Source organism: Brassica rapa, chromosome A05 (genome assembly GCF_000309985.2).
Source record: "Brassica rapa cultivar Chiifu-401-42 chromosome A05, CAAS_Brap_v3.01, whole genome shotgun sequence".
Classification (NCBI taxonomy): domain Eukaryota; kingdom Viridiplantae; phylum Streptophyta; class Magnoliopsida; order Brassicales; family Brassicaceae; genus Brassica; species Brassica rapa.
Genome location: NC_024799.2, coordinates 25,381,004 through 25,400,874, shown reverse-complemented (window position 1 = coordinate 25,400,874; position 19,871 = coordinate 25,381,004). Strand labels below are relative to the sequence as shown.

At 38.3% G+C, this 19,871-nt stretch overlaps 3 protein-coding genes across 3 annotated transcripts; 2 read left to right on the top strand and 1 right to left on the bottom strand.

Annotated features, from left to right (window-relative positions):
- The first annotated feature begins 802 nt into the window (after window positions 1-802).
- On the top strand, window positions 803-12,047 carry LOC103870477 (kinesin-like protein KIN-14L). Its single transcript, XM_009148603.3, has 20 exons — window positions 803-1,008; window positions 1,085-1,242; window positions 1,323-1,469; window positions 1,541-1,757; window positions 1,893-1,978; window positions 2,075-2,119; window positions 2,360-2,461; window positions 2,681-2,755; window positions 2,906-2,987; window positions 3,080-3,175; window positions 3,244-3,417; window positions 3,486-3,592; window positions 3,666-3,844; window positions 3,932-4,099; window positions 4,172-4,422; window positions 4,501-4,664; window positions 4,751-5,274; window positions 5,349-5,530; window positions 5,626-5,956; window positions 12,035-12,047. The coding sequence occupies exons 1-19, from the start codon at window positions 942-944 to the stop codon at window positions 5,700-5,702; spliced, it is 2,901 nt and encodes a 966-aa protein (XP_009146851.1). The 5' UTR covers window positions 803-941; the 3' UTR covers window positions 5,703-5,956; window positions 12,035-12,047.
- On the top strand, window positions 5,994-7,860 carry LOC117134139. Its single transcript, XM_033291957.1, has one exon. The coding sequence runs from the start codon at window positions 6,261-6,263 to the stop codon at window positions 7,716-7,718; it is 1,458 nt and encodes a 485-aa protein (XP_033147848.1). The 5' UTR covers window positions 5,994-6,260; the 3' UTR covers window positions 7,719-7,860.
- Window positions 12,032-19,285, bottom strand: LOC103870476 (alpha-1,3-arabinosyltransferase XAT3). Its single transcript, XM_009148602.3, has 4 exons — window positions 13,745-19,285; window positions 13,577-13,648; window positions 13,375-13,446; window positions 12,032-13,283 (listed from the first exon to the last, which is right to left on the bottom strand). The coding sequence occupies exons 1-4, from the start codon at window positions 13,962-13,964 to the stop codon at window positions 12,109-12,111; spliced, it is 1,539 nt and encodes a 512-aa protein (XP_009146850.1). The 5' UTR covers window positions 13,965-19,285; the 3' UTR covers window positions 12,032-12,108.
- Window positions 19,286-19,871: the final 586 nt, after the last annotated feature.

Genomic DNA, 19,871 nt, shown 5'->3' with positions numbered 1-19,871 from the left:
TTGGTTTTGTCAAAAGGCCCATAAAACGAGTTTAACGGTCCAATTGTCCCATAGAATTTGATTTCGTTCCATTATCGAGGCCCAATATGTCTTAGATTGATAATTATAATCAAACAAATTATTATTGTTGATAAAAAATAATTTATTATTAATATCTTAAGAAAGTTTACATTAACCACCGCTAATATATTATCTGGTATTAAAAACTCGCAGCACAAAAGCCCATCCATGTATGTTAATAAAATCAAAAGCAGGAACATTACATTTTTGAAAACAATTTTTAGTGACGTTTAAATTGAAACTAATCCCTCTAGTTTCTACAAATGATAGGTGAACCCCATAGAAAACATTTAATACATATAATATATATGTCTCTTTCTGAAGATCCAACAAATATATATACATTTCGCTTGTATCTGGTAGGAAAATCGTGATGATAAGTTACTTATGATGTTTTTTTCTCAAAAATGGACATAATTAATTAACAAATCTGATTTAGTTCAAATTGTCTTTTTTATAAGTCTTAACTTCCATTTAAAAAAAAGTTTTCATTTATGTGTGTTTTGAGGTTTTTTTACATCATGTTTGGAGTTATTAGAACTACTTACAAGTATTTTATCTTGAATTGAATTTAGCATAAAGAAAAACAAATTCTGTAATCTGAGCCAATTTAATTTAAAATAAAAAATAAAAAAGTGCTTTACCATCTTCGAGGCCGTTGAAACAATAGGGAATGGACGGTCAGGATTAGTTCATAAGCTTTTTGAATTCAAAACACAGTAGTTAACGTTACAATTTTGCTAGATTCCTAAATATCCGATTCAACCCCAAAGAAACACACAAGCAAGCAGAAGACGACGACGATTTCGTTTGATCTCGCATTCTCACTTCCCTTCAATTTTCTTTTCTAGGGTTTGAATCAAACACAATCTCCGATTCTAATGGCAAGCGCGATAACCACTGGGTTGCACGAGTTTCATTTGGCGTCAAGAAGAGCCGAAGAAGCAGGTTCGTAAACAAAAAAGATCGGAGAAAAGTTTCTATTTTTTTTATTCGATTGTGATTTGATTTGCTTTCTTTGCAGCGTCGAGGCGGTTTCAAGCGGTGCAATGGCTTCAATCGATAGTGGGTCAACTCGGTATCTCGGATCAGCCATCGGAGAAAGAGTTTGTTTCTTGCTTGAGAAACGGTTTGATTCTTTGCAATGCTATCAACAAGATTCACCCAGGAGCCGTCTCCAAGGTTATAAAATAATCTTCTTTTTTTTTGTATTTCGAGTTGAAGTTTTTATCACATTGTTTAATTTTGATTAAAACCTAAAGGTTGTGGAGAGCTACTCGCATCTGCAGTCGTTTAACAGAGAGTACCAGCTTCCTCAAGCTTATCAGTATTTTGAGAACGTTAGGAACTTTCTTGTGGCGTTGGAGCAGTTGAGGCTTCCTGGATTCGAAGCTTCTGATCTCGAAAAGGTAAACACTTTGGGACTTGGAGAATCTTTTTCTTATGTTTGGTGGTTTAACATGAGGTGTGGATGACACAGGATAATCTTGAGGCTGGATCAGTGAGCAAAGTTGTGGACTGTATCTTGGGACTCAAGGGGTATCATGAGTGCAAGATGACTAGCAGTGGTTACAAGCACGTCAAAACGCCGACGTTTCAGCTCTCTGCAACTAAGGTTCTTCCGGTTAGTGCTTCCAAAGCGTCTAGGCAGTTGGAGAGAAACGATTGTGCAGATGGTGAATCTGATCAACTCAAAGGTATGATCCTTCGTTTCTCTCTTATGTATAGTCACGTGTAGAGACTGTAACATGTTCCTTTTCGGCCACATCATTGATAGAAACTATTTACACTCTACTTGATTTATCTTGAATGTATAATTTTGATGTTTACAGTGATAGCCAAGTTGGTGGCAGATCACATTTTTAACTCCAAGGAAAATATTGATGAGAATCTTATCTCACTTGAGAATGGCAGCGAGGTAAGTTGAAATATTCTGCCTCACGTACTATGCATTTGTTCAACTCTTAATACTGTTAACACTCAGACTAACTTGGTTCAATTCTTTGAATTGCAGAACTCTACAGTAAATTTCCAGAAAATCATCTCAAGATTCCCAGAGGTGAGTGTTCATGTTGAAGTCTTGATAACTTGTTGGATACTATAAATGAATCTACCTGTATTCAATATCTCAGTGGCCATTTGTTGCGTTCTTCAGTTAAATAAGACTTGTTACTTAAAGCTTTTTGCGTTGAATATTAGTTTAGGACATGGAAAATCGATGGGCCTTTTGTTATATGTCAATCCCGCTTTGATAGATTAGTCTGATACTGTTGAAATATGTGCCCGGTGTTATGAACAGCTTCAATCAATCTTCAAGAATTTCCTTAACGAAGGCACCCCGAAACCATCAGACGTAAAACCTATGCCTCTGGAGGAGTTACCTGTCAATGAAGATGACAAGGTATGTTTCTTTATTCTTTTCTCTTTATACCAGTAACACGAACAAGAACAATATTAGTATCTTCTGTTTCACCAGTCATCTCCATGTTTTTTCCATCCAAGTTTTGATTAATGCTATGGTTATGTATTCACAAGTTATAGCTTTTATCGCTTACTGATTACAACTGCTCTTTCTAGTGTTAAGTTTACACTAACAAATTGCTGGATATGTTTTTCTCAGTGCCGCACAAGTCTGCTACACACGACAAGTTACAACCATAAGCGTTTACTGAAAACACAAGAAAATGAGCTTGCGGTACGTGTAAAATTTAGCGAAGTTTTGGACAAGATATTTGTCGCTTGCGTACCTCTTTTCCTGTCAACACCTTTTGGCTAACTCTCTTAACTTTCATTTCTTATTTGTCTGTAACACGTGTTCTAATTCAGGCATGCTTATCTTGTTCAGGTTCTCAAGACTTTGTTCATACAAACGAAGCAGGATTTTAAGGAATTTCAGGCTCATCAGCAAAGAGATCTGATGGAACTAGGTTAGTTTGTTTTCTGAATAAACTGTCTGTACTTGTTTTTTCATTTTCTGGTATTAAATCCAACATTCTGGGATATGTTTTCTTATGCACAGGGAATCAGATGCAAGAGATGTCATCAGCAGCTCAAGGATATTACAAAGTGGTGGAAGAGAACAGAAAGTTATATAACATGGTGCAAGATCTTAAAGGTATAAAATAGTTAACACAGGTTTGTTATTTTCATAAATGTCATAATGCCATTTCTAATATCCTGCAGGAAATATAAGAGTGTTCTGCAGAGTCAGACCGATCTTCAACAGTGAAATGAAAGGTGTAATAGACTACATAGGAAAAGATGGCTCTTTGTTTGTTCTGGATCCATCAAAGCCTCAAAAAGATGCAAGAAAAACTTTCCAGTTTAATCAAGTGTTTGCTCCAACAGCAACTCAAGGTAACTTTGCATTTTTACTCAGAGGTTATATAAGCATGTGTCAAGTCTCACACTTCTCATGTGTACAGATGATGTATTCAGAGAAACACAGCCATTAATCAGATCCGTGATGGATGGTTACAATGTCTGCATTTTTGCTTACGGACAAACCGGATCAGGCAAGACATACACAATGGTGAGAATACAAACTAGAAACATCATCTTGCCTTTCTACATTTATACTTGTTTATAAAAATTTCCTGATGCAGAGTGGTCCTCCGGGGAGATCAGCTACTGAGATGGGAATAAACTATCTAGCTCTCAATGATCTCTTTCTGATATGTGATAAAAGAAAGGACATGATGACGTATGAGATATACGTCCAAATGGTCGAAATCTACAACGAACAAGTCCGAGACCTTCTTGCTGAGAATTCCTCATGCACCAAATATCCTTTCATGCTGAAACTTTTAATTTTATGGTTTGTTATCTATCTCACAATCAACCTAGTGTTTATTCTTGACTATATATCCACATTAGATATCAGAACCTGCTCCAGTGAGGACGATGGCTTAAGTCTCCCAGATGCTACTATGCATTCTGTGAATTCCACCATGGATGTCCTTCGGCTGATGGAGGCTGGTGAGGTGAACAGGGCTGTTAGTTCCACGTCCATGAATAATCGAAGTAGTCGGTCTCACAGGTACTTTTCCACAACTTAAAACTACACACACACTCGGAATTATATTATCTAAAAATTCTTGTCTTTTTGTAGTATTTTTATGGTGCACGTACGTGGGAAAGACACATCTGGAGGTACAATCCGGAGTTGCTTGCATCTGGTGGATCTTGCAGGGAGCGAGAGAGTAGATAAATCAGAGGTTACAGGAGACAGACTCAAGGAGGCACAGTATATCAACAAATCTCTTTCTTGTCTCGGAGATGTGATTTATGCATTGGCTCAGAAGAATTCTCACATCCCTTACCGAAACAGCAAGCTGACTCTTCTACTCCAAGACGCCTTAGGTACTAACATGAATCCTTAGTTCTCTATTTTAGTGAATAAACGATATTCAACGCCTTTCTGTGGTGTCTATATTTCAGGAGGTCAAGCCAAAACACTGATGTTTGCTCATTTGAGTCCTGAAGAAGACTCCTTTGGGGAAACAGTCAGTACATTAAAATTCGCGCAAAGAGTTTCCACAGTCGAACTTGGTGTTGCTCGTGCGCACAAAGAAACTAGAGAGGTTATGCATCTCAAAGAGCAGGTTTGTAGACAGTAACAAATATTTCATTTCCAGTTGAGTATAGATTTTGTGAGCCAACAAGCATTTTTGTTGTATCTTTCTTTCAGATTGAAAACCTGAAGAAGGCTTTGGGTTCTGGAGACTGGAACAGTGTTTCCTGCAGTGGAGTAAAGGAGATAAAATCTCCTTTAAGCAGGCCGATGGCTACAACAGAGAGAACTCCTCCACGTCTGAGAAGATTAAGCATCGAAAACTGTAGCAACGCAAAGGCAAACCTTGAAGATAGAAAAGGTGTTAAGTCACCTTTGGCCTCTCGTCGTGCACAAAGGTTGAGTATAGAGGGTCCAAGGTCCTGTAAAAAGGAAGAAAATAGTAAAGGAGATCCCACCATGGAGGTGCAGCAGGTCAAGAGTCCACTGAGTCCTCCTGTAAGCTCTTATCGTACCAGAGCAGTGAAAGTAGATGGCAGAACAAGCATTCATCAACTCCAGCTGTTGCAGACTCCTGTTAAAGAAGATCCCAGAAACGAGATACAGTTTATTTCTGTGGATTCTAGGACTAATGGAAAAAGTTCACACATACGGAAGTCACTGAGGACAATCGGAAAGCTGATCAATGGCTCAGAGAAGAGGTATGAACATGACTTTATGTCTATCATAATATTATGCATCTGCAGGTTTATTGAAAACGTTTTTGTTACCACAGAAAGGAGAACATTCCTACAAATCCACGGTCACCGCTTGGAGTCTCAAATAATTTCAGTGGTGTGAAGTCGCCACACACAACCAACGCTAAAACACTGAGAAGGCAATCACTCACAGGTGTAATGCCATCAGGAACTGAAAGATCACGTAGATCCTCAATAGGAGGAAATCCAATTGAGAATGGTTAGTAACATCTTAGCGTTCACAAGTCTTATAACTAACGCTTTTTTTATCAGAACAAAATCAATATCTAAGTTTTGTTTGTTGGCCTTCCATAGGTGAAAGTGGTGTAAGAACTGCAAAGACACCTCCACCTGTGCGTTCATCATCAAAGATAGGGAAGAAGAGGACGTAACTAAAGAGTATTGAAGAATAACACGTTCCCTTGCTTTGGCTCGAAGCAAAGTTTCTCACTGAAGTCTTCTTTTTCAGCATCTCACTTCAGTTTTATTCATTTTTTCTTCTTAGTAAATAAGAACTCAACTTGAGATGGCTTCTGACTGTAACACAGATGCTTCTGGTTTAAGCCATTCTTAGCAGTTTGGTGTTCTTGTCTCAATAACATTGAATTCATTAATGTCACGGTCACATTTTTAAATCGTTACAAAAGTGGGCAAAAGAGAAAAGTTTGAGCAAGAGAGAGCGACATCAAAAGCGTCCCTGAATGGGCTTAAGTTTCTCTCTCAAGTGGAAATAAGTGAGTGGAGTGTGGGTCCCAGGAAAAGCAAGAAAAACACGTTATCTTTAAGCATCGCAACCACTTTATGGTACTTTTTCATACTTTCCAGCAAAAGATAAGATAAGTTCTAGGGTTCTTGGCTCTTATTGGAAGTTCAGTGCGTGATTGGAGACGTTTAATCGGTGGAAATCACTTGGAATTAGTTGGAGTGAAAGGGTGAAACCGCTATAATCGATGTCGGCGGCTATGGACAGAGCCTTAATGGCTCTATCTTTGGAAGAAGAAGAAGAACCGTTCGAGATGCCGGATCTTCCGGGTTTCTGTTCGAACGAGAAGAACAAGCTGAGTTTAGTGGGAAGAATTTTAAATCCGGAATGTCAGAAGATGTCAACTCTGATTTGGCGGATGCCTGGAAAATGGCAAAAAGAAGGCAAATGTCGAGGAGTTGCTCTGTCTCAGGAGCGGTTTCAGTTCTTTTTTGACCAGGAGCACGATCTAATGGACGTTTTGGAGAAAGGTGTTCATACGTTCAATGAATGGGCGCTGGTGATAGAAAGGTGGGTGGAAGAGCCTCCGGAGGATTATCTGCAGTTTATTCCCCTGTGGATTCGTATAAGTAACATTCCCATGAACTATTATACAAAAGAAGCTATCATGGCGCTGGGAGATCTGGTAGGAGAAGTTAAAGAGGTGATTTTCGACCCTCAGAAACCACAAACTCAACCTTATGAAAGGGTTATGGTGAAATTTAATGTGGCGAATCCTTTGAGGATGTCAAGGGTAGTCAATATCAAAGGAGCGAAACCGGTGACTATTCACTACAACTATGAGAGGATTCAGAAGCGGTGCTTCACTTGTCAAAGGTTAAACCATGAGCAAAGCATTTGCCCTCTGGTAGTGAAGAGAAGGAAAGATGAAGCTCTAGTAAGGCGTCAGAGGATCTCAAAGGAGTTGGAACTAAAGAGAACTGTCTTGGAAGAAGATGATCCCCTTTTTGGTGTGCTTAAAGAAGATCAGGTAGGGATTAATCCAATCACGGGAAGGCCAAAAATTGTGAAAGAGGTGCTGGACGAGATGAGACAATATCTGAGGTTGGCCACTGATGAAGATAGAGTGGTTAGGGAGGACAGAGTGAGAAGCTCGGTTGCAGCGGTAGAACAAGACCCCTTTCTGCAGCGGACTGTGTTAAGGCTGGAGGCACCCCCAACTATGTCTCAGGACTTTAACAAAGGCAAAGGGCACGTTTTCTCGTATGAGGAAGCTAATATGCTGAAGTCGGGCGGAGCTCAACAGGAGAAATTAATGGCTTCTGCTATCAGAGCTGGCACTGCAGGGAGATGGAATGCAGGAAACATATCGATGGTGGACAGTGAAGATGCAATCTTTGGAGGCAACTTTATGGGTTCTTCTGATGGTTCTACGGTATTTAGCACTGGTTTCTCGGAACCATGTGCTTCGTCCGGGACTATGAAGAGAACATACCACCGCAGGCGCCCTCCTAAATCAAGAAGAAAGCCTAGACCTTTGTTGGCTGCGGAGAAGGAGGAAGGGTTTCTGTGGGATAAAGCGGCTGGGAAGAGAGTAGAAGGGAGCAAGAAGAGGAAGGTAGAGACTGAAGTTGGGGAGCTTTTAGTTTCGGCGAAGTCTAAAACCCCAAAGGTGATCCCAAGGGAGGGATCGCCCAATTTGTAATGAGCATATTCAGTTGGAATTGCCAGGGCTTGGGGCGTACTCAAGACCTGACAATTCAGCGGCTCCGGGAAATACGTCAAACACATTTTCCGGAGATCATGTTCTTGATGGAGACAAAGAATTGTAGAGATGTTTTAGTGGATTTGCAGCAGTGGCTTGGTTATGATAGAGTTTTTACAATTAACCCGAGGGGCTTGAGTGGAGGCTTGGCATTATTTTGGAAAAGCGACATCAAGCTAGATATTAAGTATGCGGATAAGAATCTGATCGATATGAAGGTTCATTATGGTGAAGTCAGTTTTTTTCTCTCTTGTATATATGGAGAACCGGCATCAGAGGGGAAAGAGATTGTATGGGAAAGAATTAGTAGGATAGGAGTCAGAAGAAGAGAAAAGTGGTGTTTGATAGGAGACTTCAATGAGATCCTAAGTAACGATGAAAAGATAGGTGGTCCGCAGAGACCGGAATCTTCCTTTAAGCCTTTTGGGGATATGCTCTCCGCTTGTGGAATGGAAGAGCTGGAATCGTCAGGGATCAGATTCACATGGGCGGGACAGAGATGGCAAAAGTGGATTCAATGCTGTTTGGACAGAGCTTTTGGAAACAAGGCGTGGCTGCAAGCTTTTCCAGCCTCTAATCAGAAATTTCTGGATAAGCGTGGTTCGGATCACAGACCTGTTCTGGTGAAGTTTCAGGTTTCTCAAGCGCGGGAGGCAGGTCTGTTTCGGTTTGATAAGAAATTTTTGTTTCAACCAGGGGTGAAACAAAAGATCATTGAAGCGTGGAGAATTTCTGAGGTTGGGTCGGTCAATCGAAGTGTAGTGAAAAGGTTAAGAGATTGCAGAGGAGTGTTGAGCACTTGGAAGAAAGAACGGATTTTCAATGCCAAAGATAGAATACACATTTTGGAGAGAAGATTGGAATGGTTTCAATCTAGGAACTATCCTTGTTGGCATGCGATCAGAGTGATAAGAAAGGAGCTGTGCAGAGCTTATAAAGAAGAAGAACTTTTCTGGCAACAAAAAAGTATGGAAAAATGGCTCAAATATGGTGATCGAAATTCAAATTTTTTCCATGAATCAGTTAAGGCGAACAGAGCGAAGATAAAGCTGATTAAAATCAAGGATGTAAATGGAGTGGAGCGATGGTCAGAAGAAGCAAAAGCTCAGGTGGCACTAGACTACTTTAATGAATTGTTCAAGTCTTCTAATCCACCAAGCTACCAGCAAGTGTTCCAGGAGATGGTTCCAAGAGTCTCAGATGCAATGAACCAGGGGCTGATGGCGGAAGTTACAGAAGAAGAGATCAAAAGTGCTGTGTTCAGTATTAAAGCTTCAAGCGCCCCAGGTCCCGATGGAATGTCGGGTCTCTTCTTTCAGCAGTTTTGGGAAGAAGTGGGAACTAAGGTGTCTTTGGAAGTGAAGAATTTCTTTGAAAGAGGGAGAATGCCGACGGACTGGAACTTTACCTATCTATGCTTGTTGCCAAAAGTTCAAGACCCGGAGACTATGGCTGATCTGCGGCCGATAAGTTTGTGCTCGGTGCTGTATAAGATCATCTCGAAGGTGATTGTTCGTCGTTTACAGCCCCTGCTTCCAGAGATAATATCTGTTAATCAATCAGCATTTGTGGCGGAGAGATTAATCACTGATAACATTGGGATTGCGCATGAAGCTGTGCATGCATTACGTGTTAACCAGTCAATCATGAAGGAGTATATGGTGGTAAAAACGGACATGTCAAAGGCGTATGACAAGGTGGAGTGGAGCTATCTCAGAACTTTGATGGAAGCTCTTGGGTTTGCCACGGTTTGGATTGATTTGGTGATGGCGTGTGTATCCTCTGTCTCCTTCGCAGTGTTGGTGAATGACAAGCCCTTTGGAATGATCAGACCTCAGCGTGGATTACGCCAGGGAGATCCTCTCTCTCCGTTTCTTTTTGTTATCTGTACTGAGGGTCTCACACATCTACTGAACAGAGCGGAAAGGATGAGTTTGCTCAACGGTTTGAAATTCTCTGAAGAGGGGCCTTCGGTCCATCATCTCTTGTTCGCAGATGATAGCCTTTTCATGTGTAAAGCTACTCAAAATGAAGCTCAGATTCTTCATGAGGTGTTACTGAGGTATGGTAAAGCGACTGGCCAGACTATTAACTTACAGAAGTCAGCAATCTCATTCGGGGCACAGATTGATCACGAGTGTAAAGTGGTGATCCAAGAAGTGTTGGGTATTATGAATGAAGGAGGGTCAAGCAAGTACTTGGGGTTGCCGGAGTGCTTCAGTGGGTCGAAAATAGAGTTACTGGATTACTTAAGAAGCCGGGTGAATGGAAGGTTGAATGCATGGTATCTGAGGAAGTTGTCGCAGGGTGGAAAAGAAATTTTATTAAAAACGACAGCCTCAGCGCTCCCTGTCTTTCCGATGTCAGTTTTCAAACTCCCGAAAAAAGTAATTGCCAATATCTCGGGTGCTATGGCCAACTTCTGGTGGGGTTCTGATGCTCATCTTCGAAAAATTCACTGGATTGCGTGGGAGAAACTTTGTTTGTCAAAGGAGAGTGGAGGAATGGGTTTTCGAGACCTGGAAGCTTTTAATCAAGCGCTTTTGGCAAAACAGGCATGGAAAGTATTATCGGCCCCTCACTGCTTATTGGCTCAGCTCCTCAAGAGTAGATACTTTCCAAACTCAAACTTCTTGGAAGCCAAAATTGGAGACAGGCCATCATATGCATGGAGAAGTTTGTTGTTTGGGAGAGAGTTGTTAATTAAAGGTCTACAGAAGAGAGTTGGAGATGGAAACTCAATCAACGTTTGGACTGATAGATGGATGGAGGATGAAGCAGATGGGTATGGATTGAGGGCGCCCTGGATTAAAAACTGCACCTTTAATGTTAACCTGAGGGCAAGAGATTTGATCGATTTTCAGAACAGAAGATGGAACGTACAGGCGCTGGAGGAGGTCTTCGTGCCATCAGATATTCAAATCCTCATCAAGAATCAACCTGTTACCTCCAAAGAAGACTTCTGGACGTGGAAATTTAACAAATCAGGGGCCTATTCAGTTAAATCAGGGTATTGGTTAGCGTCCCAAGAAAAAAGTAAAGACCTGCGCAGCTGGGTGGAAGCGTTCCCATCAATTAACACTCTCAAAGCCCAGGTTTGGAAAGTGCAGTCTGTTCCAAAAATAAAGATTTTTCTTTGGAAAGCTCTTTCACAAGCCCTTCCGGTTGCTGAATTGCTAAGTGAGAGAGGAATGAAGTGTGATGAGAGATGTCAACTGTGTGGATTCGAAGGAGAATCAGTGAACCATGTGCTGTTCAGTTGTCATCTAGCCAGGCAGTGTTGGGCACTCTCTAATATACCTTCTCCTCGGAAGGGGTTTAATGATCAGTCTATATATGAAAATTTGGATTATTTATTGAGGCTGAGTAAGGCTGTTACGACTGATGGTGAAGCAGTACGAAGGTGGCCGTGGATGCTGTGGTTTCTGTGGAAGAATAGGAACACTTTTATCTTTGAAGGTAAATCCTTTGATGCAGAGGAAATCTCAAGGAAAGTGAAAAAAGAGGCGGACGCCTGGTTCCTTGCGCAACAAGTGCAAAATGGCATGGAAGAAGTAGAGGCAAGTGTGCGTATGAAGGGGGCTACGCAAGAGAATCAGGCTGTTCCAGGAGGCTGGGTCTTGTGTGAGTTTGATATGGATTGGTCGAAGCGTCATGACACTATGGGGGCCGCTTGGATTGTAAAAGATGAGAATGGCAGAGTGTTGGAACACAGTAGGAGAGCCTTCTCGGATGTGAAGACAGTGGGGGAGGCCAAGCTTCGGGTATGGTTGTGGGTAATGGAGAGTATGAAGAGCTTGAGAAAGAAGAAGGTTAGGTTTGTCTCAACTTTTGGGGATTTTGTGGAGGCAGTTGAAAAACCTATATCCTGGCCAGCTTTGCAATATGAAGCCTCAGAAATAAAGAGAGAGCTGCAAGCTTTTGAGGCTTGGGAATTAAGGATCGGATCACCGGTGACAGTCAGATGCGCATCTTTCATTGCTCAGAGTGTAATGAGTCTTGGTTTGGCTCAGTCTTATGTGGCTGCTGGTCACCCTAGATGGCTAGATCACATTTATGCGAGTGAAAGAAATTCATCTGATGGTTAAGAGGAGTCTGTAATTTTTTTGGTCCGCCATTGTTGGGCGTGGATTAGTGTTTAGTCATGCTAGCGGTATTTTTTGGTATATTCTGGAATAGTAGACCGGGAAGGTGGTGATGGATGTAAAAATCGGTGTGGTATATATATAATTTCAATTTGGGAAAAAAAAAAAAAGAACTTTGCATTTACTGTTTTTTTGTGCAGACTATACAGTTACAACAACAACAACTTGTGAAAACACATTGCAGGTCATCTATTTGATTTTGCATAAGCATCACTCAAAATCTTCTTGAATCTCCTCAGATCTAACCTCACTTGCTGTTTGGTTAAGTATATCCCCTTTGTGAACTGCCATCCTTTCTGAGTGATGCTTCTTGGATCTCTTAGGATTGGATCATTTTTATCATATTGTTCATACAGTGAGCTCTCTCTTGGAAGAATCTTATAACCAATGTAGTCTAGACCAAGCTTCTTTGCCGGTTCTCCGTAATACGTCTCTGCTGCCCAATCTGTCCCTAGTGGAATGATCTGAATAAAGACACCTCCAGGTTTCATGAACAGAAAATGAGTCATTGCTGCTCCATGCACCCCAACCATGACTGTGCTTGAGTTGAGAACTCTGTAGATCTTTGCTAGTTCTGTTGTTTTGTCAGGTCTCAAAACCTCGACTTGAAACCCAATCCTCTGAGCCAGTTTCACCATCTGGTCTTCGTTTGTTATGGCTCGAGAACCGGTTCTTGAGAACAAAGCTAGCTTAGGCTTCTTAGCGTTTCTTCTCTTTGCTGCTTTTCCCTTGAACCGACGCTCCTCTGCAGCGTCCAGTACGTTGATTCTTGGTCTATAAGCTTGATCAAGTAGGTTCTTGAACTCAGTGATAGTTGTTCTATCGTCTTGCATCTGAGAAGGATCCACAGTTAACTCACCATGGATCTTAAGACCAACGATAGCTTCCTTGAAGCAGTGAGTTCTCTTGTCTTTGGTGAAATCAATGAGAGGATAATCAGAGAGCTGAGAGATAACATCTCCATACTTCATCTCCCACCACTTGTGATACTCAGCAATCACAAAGACAACCTTTCTGTTGTAACGTTTAGATGTTATAAACAAAGGTATGAGCCCGTCGTTGAACTCATGGTAGAGGTTTCCGGTGTATCCTCCGGTGGAGAATAGCACGGCTGGCACTTCGTGGGTGACTTGGCAGCTATGCTTATCGCCGGAAAGCTTCACAAGTTTCAGCTCACCGATGGTGTCCATAATACTAGTTTCCCACTTTCTTGTGTATGGTTTGATTATTTCTTGGGAGACATGGTCATCACTGGAGGTGTAGAGGAAGATGGAGGAAGAAGGAGAGTGTGTTCTGATGTCTCCTTTCATGAAACATATGTCTGAACGATAACCGGTTCTGTCACATAATATGCTCTCTTCTGTATAATCACCAGAGGAAGAAAAAAAAGCACTTAGAACCCTTTTCTTGAAGTTACAAGAATGGAAGGAAAGAAAGGGTTGAGTACTTACCATTTTTAGACGGTTTGGGAGGTTCTGTAATGTTCTGTGAAACAAGGTATTCAATCTCTTTTATTGAAGAATCTGCAAAAACATATGAAGTGAAATTAGTTTAGGTTAACAACAAAAAAAAAGACAGAAGTGAGTTACTTGGAATACAAGATAGAGGAAGGATGTTATGGATGAGAAACATAGCAGAGGATTAAGTACTAACCATTTTTAGACGGTTTGGGAGGGTCAGTAATGTTCTGCGAAACTCTATCTTCAATCTCTTTTATTGAAGAATCTGCAACAACATATGAAGTAAAAGTAGTTTAGGTTACTAACAAAAAAACAGAGAGAACTAATTTGCTTGTGATACAAGTTAGAAGAAGAATCATACCGATGAGAAAGAGAGCAGAGGGGTAAGGGAAATAAAAGAGGTGAGGAGCAAAGACAAAACAACTTGAGACAAGTGTGAAGAGAAGAAGATATACAAGCTTAGGCTTAGGTCTCTTTGCGCTGTTCCCAGAAGAATTATTCAAACCGAGGACATAAGGAAACATCTTCATAGACTCGTCTTGTTTGATGTGTTCAACTTTTTTCAGATTCTGTCTCATCATTTACTTGTTGATCAAGTCACATAGATGAGAAACATATAGAGGGTAAGATAGAACTTTTTCTCAGTAAACAGAACCTCTACCTATCTAGCTAGAGGCGAGAGAAAGAGAGAGATCAAGTAGTAGAGGCGTTTTCTGGGTGTTGTTGTAAGGTTTTCCTTTGAAAACAGAGTTTATATATCTTAAGACAACGACGTTAGCATATATTATTCTTTGGAGGAGAGAGAGAGAGAGAGAGAGACGTTTCTGGTATTGTTTAGGGGGAGAGAGAGAGAAACATACTAAGTCTTGAGGTTTTCTTCTCTCTTGGTCTAGATAGAGGGATGGATTAGGGAGACGTGTGGGAGAGCGAGAAAGGGACTTTGGCCAAACCCATCTTTTGAGTTGCGTTTATATGTTGCTTGGATCACAAGATCCCTTTTTCCTTTAAATCATGTTTGGTAAAATGCCTAATTAGTATTAATGTTTGTTATATTAATCGACTTGGTTGGAATAATTGCATCAGTGACATATTAATCTCCCTTATATGGAATTTATGTCTTAATCAACAACTATAAAAGTTGAAATAGTGATGTATTCTATCTGGCATGCTCCAATCTTATTATCTGGGTTCCAGCTAACTTAGATTAACAATCTTGTGGGTTGAACCGGAAATAAACATTTTATTTTTTTGTGGTAAAAGGCTGCATGGCCCGGAACTAGTTTTATGGTTCAAACTTCAACTCAAAAAAATCCAAAAATGTTGTTGTCATATCATAATGCCATCGGTGTAGACAAGTTGTTTTATGGATTTAATTATAGATTAAAATATTTGATAAGACCAATCTACTCATAGGGATGACTAATTAAGAACAAAGAATTTCAAATTATTGGATACTATTATATTATGAAGAAGGGAGAAATAATCAAATAGCCAACGAGGGCGTTCTTAACGGTCAAATACATACAAAACGTCGTATTCCAACGAGTACCAACAATATAGAATATATATTTGTTGTTGCATATATATTTGACATATAAACTCGTTTATAAAAATTATAACCCACGGATTTTAATTAAACTCCCACTAAACAACAAAACGTAATGAGTTTATCCAAGAATAATTAAAAGTTGGTGGGCGAAAAAGTCAAATAAAATTTTCAGAAAGATAATAAAAAGTTGGTGGATGGAAATTCTAGAATCAGAATGAAAGCATACAACAGATCGAAAATATACTGTAATCTAAATTCATGTATAGTTTAAGTTATGTAGAAATTGCTAACGTCAAACTAAAGTATTGCGATTCACTTTAGAACGATATTTGGAAGTGATGTAAAGTTCTAAAAGTCATTGGTACTTAAAAATATCAAGAGGGTTTTGATGAAAAGGGTGTATATTTGTAATTGTCATGTATATTCACATTCACATCATGGTTAGCTTTATGTTGAAACAACTCAAACTAGATATTTTTTTTTTGAACACCTCTCAAACTAAATATATTTTGAGAATATGTTTGGATGAACTGCAGTAAAAGTACGCAAAGAGGATCATAGAAGGCCGTGATTTTGCTTTATCGGGATCTGTGAAGTTAGCCATATCTACTTTAAGACGAACGATTCGTGAGCAAGTCATCACAGATGACCGGAAAGTTTCTTTTAATTATCTATTTTCTCTTTTGATGTTTATGTTTGAAACATCGCTAGTATTATTAGGGCATGTGGTGAGAAGAATAGATATGTTCTTGTTGACGAAACTCATATAAATTTAGTCTACGGAACTATACAACTTTTTATCTTCTAATAAATTATAATGACATTAAAAAGACTACCATAAAAGAGATTCAAAGAAGAGATCTCCTCATGGCGGTATCAACCAATATAATAAAACAGTGAATTACTATATATATATTATGATAGTAAAATATAGTGCATTAATATTGTGTTTAAGAATATAAAATACTTGTGCTAATCAATCATTTGCTTACATGTGTTAGTTCATATGTCATTTTGAGCTTGCTGTATAAATAAATATGGCATAAGTTCATAACTATAACTTTTAATTATATCGCAGTTTTGATTTTGCTGTTCACAAGAAATCAAAACTCAGCATGAATTATTCTTAGGTTAGTTTAGGACAGTTCATAAAAGTCAATTATTATTATAAAAATACCCTTGCGAGTCGCGATTGCAAGGCATGAGGACCAGTTCCGTGCATTTCAATTCGGGGCATCCAATCTTTTACTCATTATACAAGTCAGATTATTTCAAAAGTTTGTAGTAAAGATTTTATGGTTTGTCCAAGAACTAGTAGCTGATTGGTAATGAAACGAGCTTGAAACACTATAAAAGTTATCTATCTATCGTGTAAAACTAAATCACATTTTTGAACATCTATACAAATTAGATTTTGTATATTCCGAAAAATGTTTATCCGTGGGTTATATTTTTCCTTATAAATTAGTCTGAATTCTTCCATAAATTTGTGTTTCCCAAAGTTAAATAATTTTTTTTTGTGGTTTAAGTCAGTGTAACACACATAGTTTAGTACACATATTTTGTTGTTGCAAATCCGACCTAGATTTTAACGTGATAGCTAGGTGTAATGTGTGTGGTGTTATGAACTTATACTGGCATGTATTATGTGTCTAAGTATGCCTATGCTCATGTCACTGCTTAGCTATTTAATATTCCCTCTGTTTTTTTTTATATGATGTTTTAGGATAAACACACATATTAAGAAGAAAACAAATATTTTTTTCAAAAACACTGATTGTATTATGCCCTTGTTCAAAACAAAAAAAAACACTGATTACACCAAAAAAGTAATTAAAAATAATTAATCATTGCTATTTAGAATAAATAAGAAATAAACTATACATTAACTTTTAATATTTTAATCAATTATTTTGATAATTTTACATAGAAAGATTCAAAACATCATACAAATTAAAACAAAAATATCTTCTAAAACATCATATAAAAAAAATAAAAAAATAGAGGGAGTATGTTTTCTATCATGTGCGACGTACTGAAATTGGTGCGCCATGACCCATGTGTGATATATCTCGCATGATGCATGGACAATAATTAGAGGTAATTAGAAAGTTAGCAGACCGTAAAACAATATAGGGCTTCAAAATGTTGGGCCAGATTTGTTTTAAAAAGCCTATTTATTTTATCATCAACGTGTGTCCGTCCGATCAAACACACATAAACACTGGTTTCGGTTGTCCGGTCCACAAACCATCAGCCGTTGGATCATCATGGCAATTCTGACGTTTGGATTCTGGAAAGAAGAAAAAGTTTTACAAGGAAACAGTCGAGGTCTGTTGTGAACTGAAACATTCTTAACATCAGATTTTCACTTTAAAACAAACAATCTTTGATATTGAACCCCCTTGTCAGTATCAGTGGCCACTAGTACTGGAGTTGCGGAAGGACCTATAAAAAACTCTTACAAAGACCTCTAACCCTCAACTTTCCAAGTTCGTACTAGCTTGGTATGCTAAAGAAGAGGAAATCAAGAACCTTCAAAGCCCTTGAGTGTTCTCGCTTACTAGCAAGTAGCTACCACGCGTTCTTATTTGTCATATCAAGTGAGTTTCAGTTAGAATCTTGGGTTATAGAGTTATTAATTGCTGACTCTAGCCAGGCTTGAACAAGAGTTTTCAAGTAGATTTGTATAAAAAGAAAATTTCATCTAAGGCGTGTATCGGTTAATGGGTGGGTGAGAATGAAAGAAACCCGAAACAAGCCGGATATAAAATTCTCGGCTAAGAGAAACAAGAATCCTGTTCCGGATGCAATGCAGGTAGACAAACAAAAAGACACTCATTAATTGGTTACATTTACCTAACCACAAGGATAAAATGAAAAAAATCACAAGTATGCTGGTCTATTCAGGCGCTGGCTGGAAGTATATACAAGATGAAATGGGTCTCTTCTTCTAATAGGAAGTGATATTTTTGTATAGCTTTTAGCTTCTTTTCATACCCATTGTAAATGCCAGTTTATTCTTTGATTAATCAATATAAAATTTAATTTAAAAAAATTAAAAAAATCTTAGCCATGTGGCTGCAGAGATTGAACCGACTTCCCTGTGCTCGTCTTTCATCCTCTCTAATTTGAGGTCATCAAATCGTCACCCCTGAACAATTATTCCTGCGTCAACAATAATGTTTTTGTACAAGAAATTTGAAGATTCTTTTTATAGTATTTCAAGATTTATAACCAGTCATTGACAATATATGTATGGCAAGTCTTTGAACGTAAGTAGTTTTACATGATAACCAAAGTTAATTAAAGTGTAACCTATTGAATAAACCACATCTAGATGAACATATTACAGCAGATATATACTCTTACAGTTTTACTTCATTTTCCACGAGAATGTAAAGAAGAAGACGAAAACAAATACATGTGATCTAAGGTACACATCATTTGGTTTGGGAGCTACTTAAGTGTAACAAACACTTCATTTTAAACATGCCATTTTGTATATAGTGTGCTGTCGGTCATATACACTCAATTTTTTTTGTTTGAGAAAGATATACACTCAATTTGGATCGTAATATCTTTATTTTATGTATCTATTATAGCTTAATTTTAGAAAAAGATTGAGATGGAAGTATCTAAAATGACTATATCGAAACAACAATACATATTATATCATAATTTTCATGACTTATACAATACTAGTAGTTCTACTGGCTAACAAGTCCTACCATAAGATAGGTGAGAGGTATGAGCATGGTTGGTGAAGAGGATGAGAGGCAGAAAAGGCTTTCACCCAAATCTCACCAACTCTATCCATTATCAACTTCTTTAATAATATTTACTTATTTCATTGTCAATCAATTTATGTGTTTGGTGGTAAGCTTTTCACAATCTCTATAAGGAAGAGAATGATGCGTACTAGGCTTTCCATTCCATAAAGTCAATAAGATTTTCTTCATATGCATTTAGTATACAAAGGATATTTACTTAATGCAAGTTGAAGATTTGTTTGAAACTTGACATGAGATTCTTTAAACATTTTAAAACAATGGAAATAAACCAAGTTTATGTTTAATTAGTTGATGGAATTTGGCTCGAGTATAATTATAACCAGGGTTAATTCTTTGTAGTCTAAACTACATATGAAATCTAAAACCAAAAAAAAAACAAACAATAACACAAGTGTTTAAATAATTAAAAAGTAGTCATGAAAAATGATCTGATCGTTTCTTTGTGTTGTTTTTGTTTCTTTGGTTATTCGATTGCCTATGTATAGTTTAGACTAGAAAGAATCAGACATGATTACAATTATACTCGAACCATGCATATTCAATCAACGTATCAAACATGTTTCATTGTTTTAGTCAGTTCCATTGTTTTAAAATGTTTACAGCTGTGAGTACCACCACCTGGGTTCGAATCCCGGCCACTGGGGAATTAACATTTCGGTATCGCCAGGGACAGAGGACCGACACGTGGCAACACGTGACTAGTCTGGATCACTTCTGTGGGGCCAGGATACCTCTGTATAATTCAAAAAAAAAATGTTTAAAGAATCTCGTGTCAAATTTTAAACAAATCTTTAACTTGCATAAGGTAAAAAATCATTTATAAACTAAATGAATTCCACCTTGTTGTTTTTGTTTTTGGTTGTCATAAGTGTAACCAACATAAACACATTTTAGTTTGGCCATTTACAAATTACATTCCATATATAAATTACACGATCTGGATAACATTTGGTATATGAGCTATTAATGACGTTGCCCGTTTTTCTTTCTTTTTTATTAAAAGAGTTAACGTTTTAGCAACATTCCATGCAAGAAAAGAAAAATCACAAAAATATAAAATAAATTTACATGGTTAGGAAAAATGATATGAAAAATGTGAAATTGGTTCTGTGGTATTGCTCACACTCACACCAAACATCGTGTCC